The sequence below is a fragment of the Dermacentor variabilis genome, chromosome 3 (genome assembly GCF_050947875.1).
Source record: "Dermacentor variabilis isolate Ectoservices chromosome 3, ASM5094787v1, whole genome shotgun sequence".
Lineage (NCBI taxonomy): Eukaryota > Metazoa > Arthropoda > Arachnida > Ixodida > Ixodidae > Dermacentor > Dermacentor variabilis.
In genome coordinates, this window is record NC_134570.1 from 47,108,601 (window position 1) to 47,130,184 (window position 21,584).

The 21,584-nt window shown below is 44.5% G+C and overlaps 2 protein-coding genes across 2 annotated transcripts; one reads left to right on the top strand and one right to left on the bottom strand.

Annotated features, from left to right (window-relative positions):
- Window positions 1–162: 162 nt before the first annotated feature.
- On the bottom strand, window positions 163–1,981 carry LOC142575521 (macrophage migration inhibitory factor homolog). Its single transcript, XM_075684941.1, has 3 exons — window positions 1,726–1,981; window positions 782–954; window positions 163–308 (listed from the first exon to the last, which is right to left on the bottom strand). Exons 1-3 carry the CDS (start codon window positions 1,831–1,833, stop codon window positions 239–241), a joined length of 351 nt encoding a protein of 116 aa, XP_075541056.1. The 5' UTR covers window positions 1,834–1,981; the 3' UTR covers window positions 163–238.
- A 344-nt stretch (window positions 1,982–2,325) lies between these two features.
- LOC142575524 (uncharacterized) lies at window positions 2,326–20,605 on the top strand. The gene is made up of 9 exons (XM_075684942.1): window positions 2,326–2,870; window positions 4,278–4,374; window positions 7,216–7,332; window positions 8,642–8,845; window positions 10,727–10,948; window positions 13,271–13,342; window positions 14,394–14,492; window positions 16,229–16,340; window positions 18,714–20,605. The coding sequence occupies exons 1-9, from the start codon at window positions 2,673–2,675 to the stop codon at window positions 19,255–19,257; spliced, it is 1,665 nt and encodes a 554-aa protein (XP_075541057.1). The 5' UTR covers window positions 2,326–2,672; the 3' UTR covers window positions 19,258–20,605.
- The last annotated feature ends 979 nt before the right edge of the window (window positions 20,606–21,584 follow it).

Sequence of the window (21,584 nt, forward strand, 5' to 3'; positions counted from 1 at the left end):
TTTTGATAACAAGAAAGAGAGCACTGTTATTAGTGTGCACCTATTGTTGCAGGGCGCAGAATTTTCCCATCTACTTCTTTACCAAAGCCAAATGAGATCATTCCTCGTTGCGTAGCTTAACTGATGTCATGCATGTGAGTAGTGCTTCAAAGATGGAAAATCTACTCGCAACAGAACGTGAATGTTTATTCAAATCCGAGATACGCAGACTTCTCTCCGTTTTGCCACAACAGGAGCTTCATCCAGCAAAAGTTTTGCCACTGTAGCCCACATCTGTTGCTGGCAGGTCAATGAAGTTGATGTACATTCTGAAATGAAATTGCAAGTTGTTCCGATGCACTCACAAGTCTTGTATGAGAACAGGCACCACTGACAGATATACGAGAACCGGTCTTTTCAACAACAAAAATGGACATAAACCAAGTAGGCTTTCATGGGGTCAAGAACTGATCTATATAGTAATCTGAAGATTTTAAAAAAAGAGCTCTAAAATTCAGCATTCGGTAGAACTGGTAAAGGTCGTCAAGCTTACATTGCTGACGCCACCTAGAATTTTAGGAAAAGTATCGTGTGGTAACTGTGCCCTGTATTAAATATCTGCTGCTGTCAAACTGAAACTTTGCATTGGTTGCTTGTCTGCACAAAAAGGTGGGCACCCGTCATTTGAATTCGTTGCCTTGGAGGTTCTGCAGAGGATACTTATATTGTGAAAACTTGGAACAATGTACGTGTCAGTAGGAACAGGGGGAAAACGGTAATATTTATCGCATGTAGTGCATACCTGTTCCCTTTGATGCCCAATACTTTCTCAATGTGCTCAAAAAGAGCAGCTGAATGCTTCTTATTCTCCTTTGGAGAGAGGCAGCCAATGCTGTACAGGTTTGCAATGGCACATGGCTCGTCAGTGGCTCCAAATGACATCAATTGGCCAGGACTGATGTGCACCACAACATACTGAAACAAAAGAAAACACATCCATTACGGACATGTGAAGGCATGCAATGGGGGGGGGGAGGGGGGTTATAAAGGCCAATTTTTATTATCGATTGGGCACTTTGGTCGAATGGCACTATATCGCAACAAATAACGCATTTAGTTCTCACGGTACTGAACGAGCTTCCTCTTTGGAAGGAGCTAGGGAATCGAGAATTGAAATGCGCGCAGTTTTTATCGCTCTGCGATACACAGCTGCGACTCCTAGACTAGGCAACGCTTGCGACCATTTACTGCTGTCTGCCGCAATCTTGCGACTGCTTTGAGCGAGTGAGCCTTTTCACCACACAGAATTAAGAAAAGAAGCAAGACTTGCCAGTAATCTCAAGCGCCTAGCAACGCACGACAGCATTCGCGATAACAGGTGTAGTCGTTTACACAAGTTATTCCGTTAAGCATAAGTATCATGCTTTAGTTACGAGTTCGGTTCTCGATTACCTATTATGTAAACCAAGTGGATGTAATTGACAGGCATCTCCCAAAAGTAGATCATTTTTAGACCCCGCTCAGCGATTAACTGATGGCATTGACTGAACCCGACCGCCGCCCTAATCGAATGGTTTCAAAAGTGAAAAACAACGCAGCGCTGAACTTTCATGAGTTGGCGTAGTGCTGATTGCATACACCACGTGTAAAAATATTAGAATATAAAGGGAAAAGAAAGGCTCGTTAAAAGCAGGTTGGAAAAAGGTTGTTGAAACGCTCGACCGGCATTCGGTGCCGTTATCATACCGAGAGCGGTTTTCCCAAAGAGGCCGCCACAACGTTCGCTGTCGTCTTCAGAAAGTCGTTCGGAATGCTGCTTGCGGGGAGATTTGTGTTGATCGTAAGAGTTGGCATTTTGGGCTTTGAGTCGTCAGAGAGTACTCGCAACAGAAGAAGCGCACACTACACGTCTTCCCAAGTCGCGCTAAGTGGCTAACAGCTAAGAACAAAAAACCTACGAAGCAAAGAGCGCGGGATGGAGGGAAGTGACGAGAGTACTATAAACGCGACAAATGAAAAGAGGATAAAGGCATGTTCGTGCTCTCCCCTTCTGCTTTTTTTTTTTTTTTTTGCACACTAGCGTCGAGTTGCGAGTACAATTTGCAACTTTTGCCACATGCTTTATTATAGCCTTCAAGATTGACAACACAACGTCGACGCTCTCTAAGGTAAAGCTTTTAATGTTAAATTTTTAGGAAACTATAAAGCCGTTTATTTCCAATAACGCATCCAATACATGGGACATGATGTACCACAACCTGATATAAAGGGCCAGTACGCATTACTTCTTGTAGGCTTTCTTCTTTTTTTTTCTCTCAGTGTGCTGCGTGGTGCTCCTTCAGCATAAGCAAGCATAACCGACATCGAGAAATCAAGGTGGCGTCTGTTGTTTGTTTGCGTGCGCTTTGCGGGGTCTTCGCGTGGTACGAACCTAAGCTTCCCGTTCGATCGCACGCTGCCTCACCGGTCGGAATTAGATTAACCGAGCACTCTCACAGAGAGCCCTCATATTATCGTTAGCGAGCGGAGACGGCGATGTTGTGGTTGCACTCCAGAGCGATCCCGGTGTGCCTTCCCAGCGCGGCCTAGTGATCCCCCACCTCCTCGGCCGTCGCACGGAGGTTCCGTCTCCTTGTAGCTGCCGGAGCTGCAGCACGCTGATCGTCAGTACACTCGAAAGAGAAAGAAGAAAAATGGCCGATTTCCTGCTTGAGCGCGAGCTGCCCAACCTTAAGGTTGCCGTGGACAGTAACACCTTGCTGGAAACTGACAATGATGATTGCATGGACTTAGACGAGAACACGAAGACGGAGAGAGGCGCCGACATCACGGAGCCGCCGCAGATCGTCGTGCCCGCACGAATCGCCGACCGCGCTCGCAAGAGTTCAGACGTGAGTAGCCTTTGTTTTATCGTATTTTGATTCGTAACGACGAGGCCTTTCCTTTTTTTTTCTGAATTAGTAAAGCGGATCGCGGCTTAACAGAGCTGGTTCGCTTTCGGCTGCTCGTGGCACACGCTGTTGAGCCGTCGTGGTGCGCGAGAGTACAGTGCCATATGTGCCACAGCGAGGCAGTGCGTGCCATTTACTTCGGGCTACTTTTTGATCGCCAGTTCCTCGTAAGATGAGAAATTTAAACGCAAGCGCAACCCCTTGTATCGCAGCTTTCGTTACAGCCGCGCTAAAATCTTCGCGGTTTGCGCAGGACACCGCACGGCTCCTCCGTCGCTCGACCGTGCTTGCGAGCCAACTTTTACACACGACTTCGTACGCTGCGTTTTCTTACGTTGGATTACGGATCTTTCTTTTCGCTTTGCGTCCATTCATTTCCGCCTATCGAACACCCATTGATGCTTCCTGTGAGCGTTATTTCTTATAGGTGTTCGGTTGAGCTTGGTTACGTAACATGTTAACACTGAACGAAGGTCGCGTTTATGTTCGGGAAAAAGATGTTGGTACGGCATAAATTATTGGTACGGTGAAAGCTATCGCAGAATTAATTTCGCTTGTCTTTTGCGCTCGACTATTGGCCTTTCTTTCAAGCTCAACTTGTGATTTCCATCTGCACATGTTGGGAACGTACGCGATAGCATAAATGAACACAGCCGTATTTTAATGCGGCGCAATTCAAATGCACACGTATCATAAAATAAACATGTGTTGTATAGTACTCAGATAGTTTGCTCATTTTGATTCCAAATGTGTGCGATCGATATTATCTTTTTGCAGTGTTCGTTGCGTGAACATTGCGCGCTAATTCGGCCCATGTACAATGTTCTAAAAGGTTATGATGTAGGTGTCTTGAAGGCTTATTTCTTAACTGCAGCGCTAGCATGCCACCTTTTATTTATTTATTTTTGTCTGCATTTGCTGGGTGTCCCTGCAACGCACTGTCAAACAGCAAGTTGATTGAGCGAGCATAGCATGCCTCTGCTGCTAAACGTGCCTATGTTGCTAAACATTCAAATTAATGCTCGCATTTAGCACAGAGTGTTGAGGATGAGTACTGCTCAAGTAACTGGATTTTCCCAAGTCCTTGGAAATCCATGTCCACAAGGTTTGAATGCATATTATGCTTCTTCTTCTCCTCCCTTTTCTTTTTCTTTTCTCAAAATATTTTACCTTAGTACAGAATACAGCTGCTTGCTGTTTGAGGCTGCTTTTTGATTGCCTTTGTATGATCTGTGAGGGATCTGTGAGCATCAGGGCATTTCCATGCCCTGATGGCTCGATCTTGATGACCTTGAGGTTGATGGCTTCAAGGAAGTCACTCTTGGCAACTGTTCCTTTTCTTACCAGGAAATGGCAGCAGACGACGTGGACGACCCTGAAGCCTACATGGTCCAGTATGCAGAGCTGTACAGGAGTCTTGGCGTTGACCCCAGGCGCCCCGGAGGTCTGGCACGATTTCTATTGCAGGCCTTATTTTAACATTATTTTAGGGCATGCAGTCATATTTTATCAGCCATCAGTTGAACCTAGCTTGCTGAACTCATATTCATATGTGCCACAGTAACTCAGTGGATGCTCAGTGGTTGCCGGTTCAATCCTTGGCCCTGTCAGCTACATTTCAATGAGGACGCAATGAAGAAAGAGATAGAGAGAGTGTGGGTACAGCTGTTTGGTCGGACATTATGTAACTTTGTGTAGCTCTTTGCTTCAGCACCTTTCGTAGCCCCTTTGCTGCTTTGAGGTGACGCTTTATCGATCAATCAAATTTAATTATAGCAAAGTTACATCTGACACAAGAATACCTTCATTACAAGCGTATATTTGTTATTGGTGGTACTTGGGATAACCATTTTATATTATTTTTGTTATATCCAATAGTTTGTTAGGTTGAGGTTCAACTTTATCTGCAATTTCAGCAAAGGCACTCATGGTGGATTGTTCTCATCCACCTGTCATGGTGGTTCAGTGGCCATGGTATTCTGCAGCTGAGCACGGGGTCTCCGCTTCGATTCCCAGCCACCACTGCTACCTTCCAGTGGGGACTAGAACCCCTCCATACACGTTACCGCCGACCAGGCCAAATACTGCCAACATACCCACCTTCTCCGCACTCCTCTCTCTCTCAGAACCTCATCTTCCTGGGTCAAGTGGAACTTGCGTCTTGTCAGCTTCTGGTTTTGAGCATAGGCGACATCTGTGCCGTCCGCCACTGCTGCTATTGTGACTGGCATAAAGTGCTTGAAGAAACTGGGATGAAGAGCGAGAACACGACCTTCCCCCGTCTTTTCAAGCACTTTATACCAGTTACAATGACATACCAACAAGGCTGCTAGCCACCCCGCCCTTAACTCCCTCCATCCACGCGCCAGCACCTCAGCGTGTATGTAGGGGGTGTACCCTACCCTACTGCCACAGAGTTGCGGCCGTGCTGCAGCAGCGAAAGCGAAAAGCCCAGAAGTGGAAACATCGTAAACAGAAAGCTCGGAAGTGGAACTGGTGTGTGCGACAAATCAGGGAACAGTGGCGCAAATCAAAAGTTGGCACTACTTAGCAAAAGCGGTGGTGTCATGTGGATGAAGAGGCTTAAGTGGAGATGAGGTGTGAAAATGCTCATGCACTAAAATGAAAATGCATATTGTGGATGGCCAGGTCGTCAAAAATTATGCAGAGCCCTCCACAATGGCCACCCTCAGAGCCAAATTGTGGCTTTGGTACAATGAGTGTCATCAATTATTACTTCATCATTTCTCGTCCATTCTGCATGTACATTTATTTCGACATAAGCTGAAAGTGACCCAATAGGTTGATAACGCTCAACATAATTATTGGCACAAAACTGCGACATTCATTTAGTAAGGAAGTCGAGTGTAACTGACCGATTGTGCCGTGAATTTGTTAACATGTCGCCAATAGCTCTGGATGTCCACCCCACTGAGACAGAAAGGAATGGGTGAATTTGTTAACAGTTGCTGTTTTCACCTTGAATACATAGGTAAAAGTTTTTAAAAACAACTGGAAATAGGTGGCAAAACCACATACATTGCACAAGAAACAGTACCTTGCATTAACCATGCTTCCAGTTTTTGTATCTGCTTTTTTCTATGTTGAGTGGTCTGATGACTGAGCACATGGTGGTGTGGTAAACAGCTCTAAGAGGCTGAAATTTGCTCTGCACCAAAAGTTTTGTTGTTGACCCTGCAGAGGGACTGTTGTAACATTGTCACACAGTCATACTTTGGGACCTCAAACCTGCAGTCTATCGGCTTGACAGCCAAATGAGCTCTGCTATGTGGGCACTTCACCGACCATCAGTGCAATAGTCTGCTGAATCGACAGTGTAGCATGGAACTTGAAAACCTCAAAAACCTAATAGTGAGCGACATTGGCTTGTATTTTATCTTCAGCATGCTTATGCCAGCCTAACAGAAGGAACATAATCAAGAAAAACCTAAAGTGGCAAATTATTTACACTAAAATTCATTTATCTTCTCACATTATATAAGGCTCTGGTTTCCATACTAAGTCCAAGCCATGAGAAAAGCCCCACAGCCTCAGTGTTGCCTTAATGCTTAAACAAGCCTTACCTAACTATGTGCGAAACACATGGATGCGGCAGTATACTTACTGTGTGTTATGTAAAAAAGAAAAACATCCATTGAAAACATTCCTTAGTAACACAGATGGGCATATTATTACTTTAGGTTTATCTCAAAGCTAATCACTCTTGTAGATAAACTGTTGCTATAGACTAGGGTGCCACAAGTTCTTCGTGTCAGATTGAACAAACCTCAAATTCACCATAATGCTTGCCTTGTGGTGCTGATACAGCTCCCTCTAGTTTATTACAGAGGCCAAGAATGCTAAGCATGACACTGATATTACACCTTTTGCTCATATCACCACACTCCTTATCAAATCATTCCTGGCTAAGCCACTGTCACCATAGTATTGGCCACATGCAGTAGCCATTGACTGAGGGTGTCTTGCACCTTCTGCTGCCAAAACAATAGCAGATCTCTACAACACATGCATCTAACAGCTACTGCCTGTAACATGTGTCCTACTTTGGGTTTGACTTTGCCTTTGACTCTGGCTTTTTACTATTATGCCCACAAAAATATCTATACCTACCGCTTGTTTTCTTTAGTCACCATAACTTTTACTGAAAGATGAAATTATTGATTAAGTAAGTCCTTAAACCAAAAGTTGTTCTGCAATTTCCTGCAGCGAGTTCTGCTTATGTTTATGTTTTTCATTTATTTTTTCATTTTCGTTATTATTATAGGAACAAGACTGAATGCTGTGCATGTCAGGGGTGTGACAGACATGGCCACCGAAGACGTGCTGGAGTACTTCAAAGACTACAGCCCTGCATCTGTTGACTGGATCAATGACTATGCTTGTGAGTCCCACTGGCCTTGATGCCACAATTCAAGATCTCCATGGAACTGCAACAGGAGGTGGCAGTTCATTGAACGCTATATATCTCAATTGCTACCAACTTCAGTCACGATGTTATGAGTATGGTTGTAACTGTTATGAGTATGGTTGAACCGTGTTGTAACTGGTTAATATTCTGACAATAATAAAATTTTAATAGTTAATTTTGAACTGTGGTTTTTTAAAAGATTGTATACAATGATTAGTGAAAGCAGTTGCTAAGTGCTGTAGTAATGCTCAAAGTTGTGTGCTAGTACAACAGCCAATGTAGGCCTAAATGCAAAAGGTATTTGATGCATGTGGCTGTTTCAAACCTGCTTTAGTGGTTTTGCTGTCTACATGATGTGTGCGTTGTAACGTGTTATTTATCACAGAGGAAAAGACTGTTGTGACTTGCATATCTTGAAGTAAGATGAGTCTCCAGGCTTTTGTGTTCTGTGCTGTGCTGTAGTCAAATTTTATCATCATGTGTTTTTGTTGTTGCAGCTATAGCTTAGGCACCATTGCCGGTGGTAAAATCTTCTGAGATTTTAGTGCAAACAAAAGTATGTCTTTTGTGCACAGCTCATCTTGGAAGATAACAGCTAAAAATGGCTGCTTCAAAATGGCACTGCTCCTGTAGCCAGTGCTAACCGGTAATGCTTCCTGCTACAAACTGGTGTGGCAGTAATGTAACTTTTCAAGCGCTTCCACTGGAACGAGTCATCCCATCTCCTCGGTCTCCTTTATTCCCTCTCAAATTAAGACTTGTAAGGAAAATTTTTCAGTTATAGTTAAGATTAATAGTGTTGCTGCCACTATTATAGTATGTTGGTTCCTTTCACGATACTACAATGTTACTACTTTAAGAATTTGGTAGTTTTTTTTTTCCTTGAGTTATTGCAGAATGAAAGATGTTACCAGATGCACTGATTAACGCACCTACTATAGATATTTCTTTTACTTAATCAACACTTTGATAATCTCTGACTCTCCACATTTACTATTCCTTGTAGCTTTTATGTGTAAGTTATGTATTCTTTACTGTTATTAAGAAATATTTTCTTTCCTGTATGAATACCGAGTGTACTTTCATAACTGTATGTATTCACCCCCATAATAGCACAACATAGAGGTGACAGTATCACTAAACAAATGAATGAATGAAAGTTTTGGTCTCAAGATAAGTAGATTGTTCCAGTTTGTTTACGGCAAATGCGATAGTACTAGCACATCAAGTTAGCTATGTCTCTCTTAGCGTTGTCACATCGCACACTGTCACTTTGATTCAGGTAACGTGGTCTGGCAGCAGAACCAAGACGCTGCCCGTGCTCTGGAGGAGTTGAGCCGGCCACTTCTGGTCAAACCCAAGGTCCGGGAAGGACGCGATTCGCCCACCCTGGAATCAAAGCCCCCTGCCATCTGTGTGTCGCCACTGAATCGGACCGAGCAGACGACAGCAGCCAGCAGCATCATCCGTCAGCAGTCGGCCGAGAGTGAGTGTCAGGCGCTGCCCTCATCTTACGAGAGCATGGTCGGCGTTTCATCACACTTTTTCCTTTATTTAATGGTACTGTAGCACCACCAACATCAGCCATGCCACCGAGAAAGAAGCCGCGTAAATGGCCCTCTGAAGTTGCTTTACACCTACCCCTGGCCTTCTCAAGCTATCCTCACGCTGTGAATGTAAACTTTCTAATCTCATCGTTAGTTTGATTTTCTGCTACCCGCAGCTGTGTTATCCCTTCTCATATTTCTTGCCATTTACATACCTGCCAACTTCTGCAATTTTATCATAAAATGCTGTACTTTTAAAGTTTTTATTTGTGCAAATTTTTTATTTGTGTCTAGTAAGGCGGAACTGGTCTCAAAAGAACAAATAGTCTCTCACTTATTTTCCTGAGAAAACCGTCAATTCAGAGCTATTCGCAGTGGCAACACCAAGTTATGCAATAAGTATATAACGGCAGCCTAAATTTTTGGTCGCAGTTATGTGCATATTTAATAAATAAGCTTCATAAACATTTTGATTGCAGCGTAGATTGTTCCTGCTGCAACTATGTAAGCAGAGTGCCGGTTAGCCATGTGCCTACACAACAGAGTCAGTGAATTTCTAAATAACAATCCGCATGTTAAGCAATCAAAAATTTTTACTATATTTCATGAAATGTCAGTATCTTTTGGCTTCGACTGTGGTAGTATATTTTCATATTCTAAGGTCGCCAGGTATGCTTATAACAGCAAACTTGCTTAACCCTTTGAGGGTCAGTTTTTTTTTTTCTTTTCTTTTTCGCCATGTGCGACTCCCCAGGGTCGATTTTGTGTATTGCAGATTTAATATCTTCAGATTGACCTATCTGAAAAAAATTTCCAGCAATTTATTTTCAGTGACCATAAAGGGACAAAAAGACATTTTCTGTAGGTACATATCCATTGTTTATTCATGAATACAGATAGGTTTGCATAAATACTTATAAGTATAAAAAATAGATACACTGGAATAAATATATTCCAATTCGGCACTTGCGCAGTCGTCCTCATCTCATCGCAGTAATCACCGCTTGACACTCTTGCAAAAGAGCAACCGGCATGCACGTCCAGACTGTGTATGTGAGTGTACGCAAGAAAACTATGGTTGTGTGCCCATCAGAAAAAAACTGAATGAGTTGGAAACTTGAAGTGATCTTTCGTTTCATCGCCAACAAGTGGCAATCGGTTTTCGTGAGCCTCAAGAAAAGAAACATAGGCATATATGGCAGCATCGCTCGTAAATGACGCCATCGTTTGTGATTACCAATGCCCGCCTGTGAACAGGTCTAATCGCACCCCTGTGAGCACTAAACGAGCAGGCACCTAGCGCTGACCCTTTGAGAGATTAGGAACCAGATAGACATACATTTTTGAAAGCACAACAAATGGAAACAGCCCGCAAGGCGAAACTAAAGCTAACCACTATGCACACACAAGTGTGCAAGCAGTCGTTGAGGCACCGGCAAAAAAGAGTTGTGGAATTAAAACCAAGAGACTACGAAGCGAAAAAAAAAAAGAACATTTCTTGTATTCATACAGGATAGCAGCACTTGCTAGGCAACAAGAGAGTTGAAAAATCACAGCGCTCTTCAAATATACAGATGGCATCATAAATATATGGCATTGACTATTTGGGACTTGTTCGCGGCGCCACATATTGATGTCTTTGACCCTCAAAGGGTTAACCCCGGCATTGGTACGAGCAAAGACCTGCACACTGCTTTTTAAGCATGAGCCAAGTTTCACTAACTTTATTCGCATGGGTTACGTAACCGCAACAAAAATGCAGTAGCAATCAGCTTGGTCCAGTGAACTGAGAATTATCCATTTGTACATTTAAAACGCAGCTGGTGCGGGAGACGGAAGCGAAGAAGTTGTGGTGATGTCGGACGACGAATTCGCCGACGATGCGGGCCCATCCGAGCCACCTGCCGCCAAGAACACTGCGGCAGAGCGTGAGGAGCTGGACGTCTCTGAAGTTGGGGTTCCAGTGCCGCCCGGAGAGTGGCGCCGAGCTGTCAGGCCACACCCTAAGGCCAAAATGCTACTCCTGCGCTTTTCAAACAAGTGTAAGTGCCGTCATCTCTTTCTGCCTCCTGTGTTCTGTAGATCAGGGCCGCCTCCCGTTAAAGGCCAAAGGCAATGAAATGTTTTACTAAGCAAGAAGCCTTGCTTCAAATATTGCAGCCTCTGTGCAAAATGTTGCGTTCGAAATACGAGTGGATGCATCACAAAAAGCTCCAAAAAAATACATGTTTCTGATACAGAAACTGTAAGAAGAAAAAGTGTTGCCATTAGTACGCATTACTCGCAAGAAATGATGCAGAACTGGGAACATTCAGAACCAGCGCGATGCCCGGGCATGATCTCTGAGGTCAGGCAGTCCTCTTGGCGCTCGGGAACATTTCAGAGGTCGTATTCTGCGATTTGCATCATATCTGCTAACCACCAGGTGTCCCTGTCGTCTGCTTACGTGCTGTTTAAGGGGGGACGCGGCCCTCGAAAACCGAAAAATCGCGAAAAAGCCGATTTTTGAAAAACCATATTTTTGGGTTGTGTGTCTCATAAACTACCTGTTCTGTAATTATCAGCATCTAATTCAACCGCAAAGTAAAAAAAAAACGCAACTTTTGAGGCCACCGCGGCCCACAAAACACGCGCAAATGCCAAAATGAAGTCAAACTTCGCGCGCACGCCATTCCCGGCCCATGCGGCCTGCCCGCTCCATCTTGGTGTCGTTTTGACCGTGAATTCTTCGTCTTTGTTTTGCCGCCTTGCAAAATGGCATCGTCGGCGCGGTTGAGGCGCTATTGGCGTTTTCCCGCAATGTGATGCGGAACGCTGATTGGCCGGAGCAGCGCGTTCAAATCCCACGGCTAAAGTGCGCCTGCCATTGGCTGCTGCGCGGGCGGCGGCGGCTGCTCCCTTTGATGTCGCGCCCGCCGCGCTCGCGTCGATGTTGCCCCTTGCTCCGTCCGCCTCAACATGGCCTTGCAAGCTGCTCATAGCCTTGCGCTATCTTTTAGATTATTTTGTCAGCTTTCTTTTTTTTTTCTTTCGCTAGTGCTTTGCCGCACGCAATGCCGGCAAAGCCCAAGACAGTGCAGATGTTCAGTGCGCGGGAGCGCAATATGCGTCTTGTACGAGCATCGAACTTCCGATCATCCCCAGCGAGTGCCGACTTCGTAGACGCTTTTCAGCGGCGGAACTGTGCTTTCGGCTATTGCCAGTCGAAAATCCGACACATTGAGTGTGCCTGGAGCCGCAGGAGCTTCTAATTAACTCTTGCGGCACAACAACTTAACAACTCTTAACTCAACGCAACAGGCTCAACAGCAACAACTCTTAACTCGACACAACAGGCGGACTGTTGTGTCGGGTTTCAGCACTAACTTCCGGTTAGAAGCAGTCGTCCTCACTTCTCGACCGCCATAAAGAGTCTGCGCATCTCTCCTTGCGTTTCGCTGAGCGCTCCGACGCCTCGTGGCCATTGTGTCCCTTCGTTCTCGGCCCTTCCCCTCTGGCCCCTGTCTCGGTGACTGCCTGCACCACACATACGCTGTTAGTTTCGAAAGTGGCTGTCAGATTGCAGAACATCCTAATCCATTTTCAGTCAAATGTTTCCAAAGGGAACCTGTGAGGAACCGTGTGAGCATGAATGAAACATGTTCAGCGCAGACCTGCAAATCGCACTGCGATGCTCATCGCTGTCACAGAGGTCTATCCGCGAAGTGTGGATGTGGCGTATGGAGGTTTTGCTAAATTCAAACTGCAATGTAAAGATCCGTCCAAGTGCAGGTTGGGATAGGATTCGTTTTGGCTGCTCGCAGAATCTGAAGTGCCGTTCCCAGAAAGCCTTTTGTTTACAAGAAGGCAAACCTGGTGGCACAGCATCTCCGGTTCGGCGTCCCATGCCTGGCACCAGTCATTAAAAAGATTGAGCATGATCCATGTTTTCTAGTGGAACACATATCGAATTGGGAGGCCTTTCACATCCCTAAAGCAGAGTGGCGATCTGCTCTCGCTGATATGAACGGCTGCTATTTGCACGAGCCATCAATATAAGCACAGCAAGCGAAACTGAGAGCACCCTGTTCATTTTTGCTACATGGCAAGTACTACCCTTCGTGTTCAGTCTCTAACAGCATCTACCAAAACAGTGCTGTTTCAGATTTGCAGGCATTTAAATATTTCCAACGACATGAGACGTGCGCTCGCAGGTGCAACGCACCGTTTGATAGATTGAATGTGACGGTGAATGGGTGTTCGATGTAGGCCTGGTGTTGAGACAGTGGCACCATTTAGTGCTGGGGAGCAATACCGCTTTAGTAATATGTTCTATTTATGTGTGCTTTTTATTTTAAGTATGTGCATAACCTTTTTGCCAACAGATGACAAGAAGATGCCTGGAGCAGAGAAGCACAGTGACTTCTACAAGAAGTATGGGAACCCTAATTATGGAGGTGCGTATGGTGCATGTACACTCAAACCTCTATACATAGAACACGGATATATAGAATTATTGCGTATATCAAACACTTTCTGCATCACCTGGAAAATCTCGTGCATTTTTTTTTCTTTTTTTTTTTTTTTTTTTTTTTTTTTTTTTTTCGAACGGGGTAAGATGTTAGATGGATATGTCGAACTCTGCCACCCCAGGCCACATGTGCTCTATTGACAGGCGGCGAACTTTCCTGCAACACCCTCAAAGATAGCGGTGGCACGATGGGCATTCCCAGCTGCTGCGCACTATAGCTGCAAACATTGATTGCGCTGAGGACGCCATTTGAACGTAGCGGCGTACGCAAGTGGCAGTTTGGCTAGTTTGACAATGTCAACGATGCATTGCATTTACCGCACTGGCTTCTCCTCAGCGTCGCACTCTGCGCCTGCCGCACCTTGTGAGGAATGGCAGTTTCCTTCCACGAAGACGCTTGACAGCGTGCATTCACTGGGCTCACTCGTAGACTCCATGGCAGACACGACTTAATGCTTTGTCATTGACAGTGTTTCAAAATGCTTCGATTGACGGACGGTAAGATCGCAGCAGAAGTAGCAGCCAAACGAAGACGCTGTTGAGGTTGATCCCGCAAGCGCTAATGTTGCTTCGCTCCCAACTTCAACTGAAGCTGTCCAACTGCGGCACAATAGAAGGTACTAGCTTATCATTTAGATCATTTAGACTATGTTGAGGATGCCATGGTTAAACATGTGGTTGCCAGTAAGAAGCAGGCTACACTCCTGCAGTACTTTCAAGCAAAGAAATAAATACGTTGTGTGAAGCTTCAAGTGAGTATTTATTGCGCCACAACTGGTTCATTGATTGATTTGTACAAGTTCCTTGTGCATTTCTTTACGGGATTTTATATATTGAATTCTGGCTATATAGAACTATTTCGTGATCACCAGGCTGTTCGATATAGTATCGAGGTTCAGCTGTAGTTGCCTCAGTTGCCACTGCAGACAGTGCCAACAGTGATTCATTGGTTGTTTTCTTTACTCGGCTTGTTCCAGGAATGACTGGCCTCATCAGCAACTCCAGGAAGCGCAGAATGCGGGAGGCAAAGAGTGCTTCTTTTGCGCTTGGCAGCGCCAGGTCCATGGACACTGAAGGTGTGCTCTCTCTCTCTCTCTCTCTCTCAACTTTTTTTTAGCAGCGCTAGCTTTTTGGGTCTGTTTTCTGTCTTGATGTGTCCGCACATCCATCCATAAACCATGTCACAAATCTAGCTTCCTTACGACCTTCATAGTGGCTAGGGGTACTTCTATCGCGGGGTGTCATGTGCTCTTGGCAACAAAGGAATGACAACACACGGTGGTGTAGAAACAAAAGGGCATTTATTGCACATTCTCACAAAAGATTGCTTCCTAGTCACATTACACTCGAATGATATATGCTAAGAAATTGAGGGGTTCGGGAGACGCAAAAGTGTCGAGTCTCCCCACAGCGTGAAGTTGTCCAAATTTTTTATCATAACTTGTAGCAGTTGTAAAGCACTACAAGTAGCAATAATAAATTCTAATAGAAATAATGTTTTTTTTTCTTCAACGCTGGTAATTCCTAGAGCTCTCTACGTTTCCATACATTCATCTTGGGCATGCCACAAATCTAGCGACGTAGCCGGCAGTCAAGTGGAACGCGTCAAACCAATGCCTTTTGTCAAACTATAGAGAAAGCTAAGCGCAACAGGCAAAGAGAAACCCGCGAGTGGTGTCTGCTCGGCAAAGTTCTGACTGGTGCTGCAGAAGTCGCGGTGTGCAGTAGTGCTGAACTTAGCGTCACAAGTTGGCGGCTAGGCGTGATTATAGTTATTCAATCGTGTTTTTTACTAATTGTAACAACGTGTCATTATTTCGCATCATTGGTGGCCCCTCCAGCACACCAAAGCACCAACAGGGACACCAAAGCCAGAACCCGGACTGGTCCGTGGGTTGGGGCGCCCCGAGGCCTGAGCATGCCAGGGCTGTATAAGATTGGCCGATTTTTTATGCAAACGCCCCCTGGCACGCTTCGGCCTCCGCGGCCCCAAACCACAGGCCGCCCTGCTTCCACCTTTTATCCCCCCCGCACCCCTTGGATGCCCTGGAGATCCTGCGCCGCCTCCCTTATTATAATCTCAGGTGCTCTTCTGAGGCCTCCGTTTGCCGGTTACATGTGCCTTCCTGGGGCAGTGCTTGTAAAAAATCCTATCTATCGTCGTGACGAAAAAAGCGGCCCGCGACTTATACAACACAAGTCAGAACCTTGCCGTCTGCTCTATCATGAACTGCCGATGCTCCCCGCAAGCGCCGTTGTTCTAAGGGTGCTGCCGTGACTGGAACAGCTGCGCTTCCATCAACTATCGACACCCCCTCATGAGTGTTATGTGCACTGTAAAACTCTCAAAAATGTTGAAAAAGCCTTCTGAAAAGCTAACAAACACGCGGGATAGCGAAAAGCTATGGGTAGGGCCATAGAGCAAACGTAAAATTGTAACTACGTTGTAGCTACCGTTGGTCTCGCTTTTTTGGCGGTGCCATGTTTTGGTTTCGATTGTAAGTCGACCTCCCACTTCAGATTTTCAAATTTAAAAGAAGTGGTCAACTTACAATCGTGTAAATACGGTACGGTAAGTAAGTCGTCGGGGTATTGAAAACAGCAGTCGCACTCCATGGCATAAAACAGTTTTCAATTGATCTGTTCTTGTCCCTTGCTAGTTTTGGTCAAGTGCATTTTTTTGCATAGATGACAAGAATTGTACATTGTGACTGCTGTGCAGGTTCAATTGGTCTGCCAGGAATTAATGTTGCCATTGCGAACTGTTGTAGCCACAGCTTTGCTGCACGCAATAACTTGTGACGCATTGCAGATGACAGTGACCGAGGTCGCTCCCTCTTGGGGGCCAGGCAGCGAGCAGTGAAACGGATGCGCATGAGGATGTACGCTGATGAAGAGGAAGAGAAGCAGCGGCGTGGGAAAAGGTGAGCTATAAGTTATATGCGAAGTTCCCGTCAGCAGGCTTTCTTGCACATCTAACTTGCCCGCGGCTTTTCGGCTGTGGGCCAGCCAAACGAAGCCACTGGCAGAAAAGCAAGCATGCGGATTTGAAATGCGCTGCTTCAGGTTGGTCTTGCAGAGTATTTGACATTTTTCTGGCAGATTATTAGGCTTGTGCGAGCACTACTAAATTCTTGGTTTGAAGTGAAAGTGAAGCAGCTCTACTAACGGTGTCAAATAATTTTGAAGCATGTAGTTCGAATGATTGTGTGATAGGCATAAAACCTTGATACAACAGCCAGAAGTTAACAAACATAATGAAAAAAAGACAAGACCCTTTGCAAGGATGAAGAGAGCTTCACCCCTTTTACCCCATTCTTTCCAAAGTGGATTTATTGAGATATTTTTATGTAGAAACACAATTTGAACGTTGTTGATAATGCTAGCATTACAGAGAACTTGTTTACAGATGTTGGCTCAGTGTTGTGGTTCAGCGTACTGGAAATTTGAATTAAAGATTCCATGATTGGAGGTCACGCATACTAGTTTGCTGTTATAGTTTAGTTGTCCAGCAGCAGTCGCAGCTCTTCTGGCTTCCAGTGGCCGTTTCACTTTTGTATGCATGGGCATGCGTTCATTCATGATGCGATTGTTGTTTGTAGAGTTTGTCCCGAGTTCGTGATGCTGCGGCGGCAATGTCAGCAACGTGTGTGAAGGAGCTTACAACTTCACGTAAAAATTATTCCAATACTGGCTGCCTACTGCTGGCTGAAGTAGCTGAACTTTTGATAGTGCGCCAGAGAAGAACGAGGCCTTAGGGTGGTGTGCAATAAATTTGGTTCCTTGTGCATAATAGGAGCATTAGTTCAAGTTTTATTCTTCGAGAAATTGCAATTCATACAAATTTTGTTTTACGGAGTTGTAATCACTTGGAATGGGTAAGTATATCTTGCAATGTATATGCAAATGTGTCTAATCTCGTTTCATCGTGTCGACCGAGTTGGAATAAGTACGCCTTATACACAAGTGTGTCTAATGTACCAATTTGTTTTTCAAAAGTTGCAAGAAGTAAAAGGTGGCTCTTATACAGTGGTGAGACTTATACGCCAGAACTTACGGCACTTCAAACAACAAGTAGCATGAAATTCAATTAAATATTGAAAAATATTGATTATTCGCACAAGCCTACACTATACAGCTCAGTAGACTGTTAATAATTATGGCGGGGAGTGCCCAACAAGGGGAGCGCCAACTTTCGGCTGTTTATTCTATCTAGTATTTCATCCAATACATATACGTGAACAAATGTGCAGCATGCCAAACAGCTTCAATCGCGCAATACCCTAATCACAGCCACCTATCGAAAAACCTTCTTTCCACATTCAAGGGTAAAACTGATATGTCGTTAATATGTAATGAACCTCGCTCTTTAATGTAAAACCACTCTAATTGAGCAATATGGACCCGCTAGCCCAGCAACACCTACTTCTACACTATATGCATATTTTGCTCTGTAAGCAGACAAATATTTGCTTCACTGTAGTCAATATTGTCCAGAGCCTTGCATCCTTCATACTTGCATTATAGAGAACACTCATTGAAATGAAGCTTGGCGAAATAAATTTGAGATCGACTTCGTCATATTTTATAATTCGTTATATCCATGTAAGGCTGCATTCAGTGTTTTGCTAAGTACAGACTTTCTTCCTTCACCATTTGTTTGTGTCCTTTGTGGGTTGCTTTCATCAAAATTTGCTGCTGTGGGCCTAGAAAAAGAGCCACGTGGGCAGCACAGTCGGCACCGTGTCTCGCATAATAGATAACCCACTTATTAATGTCTAGCAAGTTAGTCGTGCAGCAAGTTTGAGTGAAGCTGGACAAATCGTGTTTAGTTGAGAGCCACAATGCATATGACATCATTGTGCCTTGTGATGGAGTGGGCAGACTGAGTCAATCTCCTGTTTCAGAAAACTCCCGCAGTAGTTGCAGAATCATTGCGTACACATGCACCTGCAGAATACATACAGAGCACATACACCAGTTGCCTTTATGCCAAGGACGCAGAATTGAAATGGGCAAATTTTCAGCATTTCATTAACTGCTTCATGAAAGCTTCGCTTCACATTTCAAAATGTGCATTGGAAGTATTGTTTTCTCTCTCTCTCTCTCGCACTGTCCTCAAAAATATGTGTAACAATAACAAGCACAGTTTAAAACCCTTCTGCACCTGAGGGACACTTTGCAACTTTCTCATAGACCAAGTGCTGCGAAGTACTTGTTTGGATGCGATGAAAATGTCTTAGGCATGCGGAAAAATTATTGATGACATCATTATTTTTTTATTCCGGCTTGAACAGGCCTGGGGCTTTGGGCACACCAACACCTCCCACGCCGTGGTCGACGCCAGGCAACTCACCGACCTCGGACGAGGAGACCTTTAGTCGGTCCCTCAGCATCAGCGTCAGTGGCAGCAGCGTCTGGGACCGGCTGTCTGGCGGGCGAGCGAACCTGTTTACCAGGCAGGACCATGAAGATGTTGACGAGTATGGGGACGACGAACAAGACAGATTTCCGGTTCCCAGACGGTCACGCTATGTTGACCTGGACGACCCAAGCTTGCGAGACGACTACGATCCCACCGACGACAGCTACGGTGCCAGCGGCTACGGCGACGACTTTGAGTTTGAGGGCAGGTCAGGTCACGGGTCTAGAAGGGGTGTCCACACCCGGAGAGATGATGAGGATGACGAAGGCGACGATGAAGACGCGCGTCGGCTTCTGTCAGCCGTTCGAATGCCCGGCACGGATCTGCGGTCCAAGCTAGAGAAGCTGAGGCAGAGCCGGTCAGCACCGGAACGTATGAACCCACTGCGAATTTCCGTGTCCAACGAGGCACCTTGATTTGAGGGCAGATGTGACCGTGCTGTGGATTTCTTTGAGGGTTAGACACTGCGGGTGGGATTTTGTGCCTCGATGAGGGCGTAAGGACTCGCTTTCCAGAAGCATAGTCTGGAACATTGCCATTGCTGCTCTTTGAGCAGTAGAATGGAAGCAACGGCTTGCTGAAAGGTTTTCATTCTTGTGTAACGACATTGTTTTTTCGAAAATATCATGTGAGAACTCGCGTGAAGATGGGAACCATGGCAAACGTCAATGACAGTCACTCCACAGAGGGTTGACAAACGCTTTGTTTTACCCGCATCGCTTGCAGTTTGGAGGCCAAGTCTACTGAACTTATTCTGCTGTGTACCCAAGGGCACCTCCAGCTGTGAAACCACTATTTCAGATTGAGCGCTTGTGCTTAGGCACACCATAAGCTGCTAGTCAGAAGGTTAAATACTGTCATGGCAGATAGACACAAAGCGTTTTATGAGCAACTGCCAAGCTAGACCCTAGGGCAGTGGGTGCGAATGGCATGTGCTCCCAATGCATGCGATGTCTCGGTAACCGCTGTAGTTTTCCTTATTTGCAGTTGGCTTTTTTGTTGTTTCTTAATATGCTAGTTAGCCCTGATGTGTCAATGAAATTGAGCATATAGTTTACACTCGAATGGCTGCAAGTAACTTGCAAGAATGAAACACCGCTTGAAGAAGTCTTGTTTCAAATTGTGCTGGGGGAAATTGCAGACACTTGAAGAGGGTACTGCTCAAAGCAGTTAAGTTGTTTAGTATTTCATTTACGTCTAAGAGACTGCAATAGAAAAGTTGGTGCGGTTTGGTTGACCGGTTTGTTGCGAATCCGAGGTTGCATAATTCAAGTGTTGCACTACGTATGTTGCAATGTAGTTGCGCACGGGTTCATGGTGCTTCTTAGATTTTTTTTTTTTTCTTTTTAGCGTCGACTGATTGTGGTGCACAAACCTCTACTGCCAAAACTTTTTTTTTATTTGTTATAAAGCCGGAGCATACATAAACGACATGAAGGCATTTCTGTTCTCAATGTTTTCCTTTTATCACAACAGAAAAGTAAGCCTGTGAGGCAATCGTGAAATTTGTTACCGGATTTCTTTATGTTGTTTCTGAGCTTGTGTTACTGTCATTTTGATGAATTGACTCGGCTGGCAGCACATGTCATCAGCTCCTTGAATACCCTCTCAAAAAACATCACACACTACAAGTGTCATGGTGCATGTTGCCCAAGGTGCGCAGAATGTTTGCAGGCCTGGATGCTTCCCTTCCCTTGAAATGTTTTTGTCATTGTTGAACATTTCATGTTTAATATGAAAATAAAGAAGCTCATTATGGTGGCAGCTTGCTCCGTTTTTCTGTTTTGCATGGATACTCGTGTCACAATATTTTTTTTCAAAGCGGCAGCAACTTGTTCCGAACCAAACATTTCATGAAATTCAGCCATGCAGGCATAGGTACTGCTGAGGTTGCCACCTTTTCCAGGAGAAAATAAAAATGACACGTAAAAGGAAAGGGGTGGGGTGTTCAACAAACTGACGTAAAAATGCAAAATGTCAACCAAGTTGCGCCCGAAGTACAAATATTGCATGGTTAAAATTTATTGAAAGTCATTGTATAAAATTTGGTGCACATTCAACATATTCGTGCTGTTGCAAATAACTTATACATAATAATTTATACATACGAACAACAGAGTGGAAGCCTAGATGGCAACAATGTACATAATGCTTTAAGATGAAGCTTTAGCTCGGGCCCAACTCCGACACAGCCTATTCAAATACATGTAAAACACAAGAACGTTTTTCTGAGATAACCCGTGGACCGATTTTAATGAAATTTGTTGCATTTGAGAGAGAAAAGTTAAATTCTAGTGACTGCTGGAAGCGAAATTTCGATTTAGGGCTTGAATTTTCTTTAAAAAGTTTTCAAATATTCGACCGTTTGAGAAAAATACAAGCACGACATTTACAAATTCTTAGCTCTGCATCAAGAACAGATATCGCGGTTCTGTAAACAGCACCCATTCTATCATTAAAAGCGGGCAAATTCAGTATGTCATTTTACATCTTACGTGAATTTCTTACATTGGTTACAAGGGTTCTGCAAGAGCTGTATTTCCATATTACTAATTTTTTTATATTCATATGTAACATCAATTTTATCTGCCTTAGATGTACTATTAGGTGCAATTCACAGAATTGTGACATTTTTCGTTGTTGAGTTACAGAGTTATAAACTTGATAGTTCGTTTTCTGAAAATTTTCTATTTTCGCCAATTTTTCATAAAGAATTGACGACCTAACTCAAAAATTCGAAATG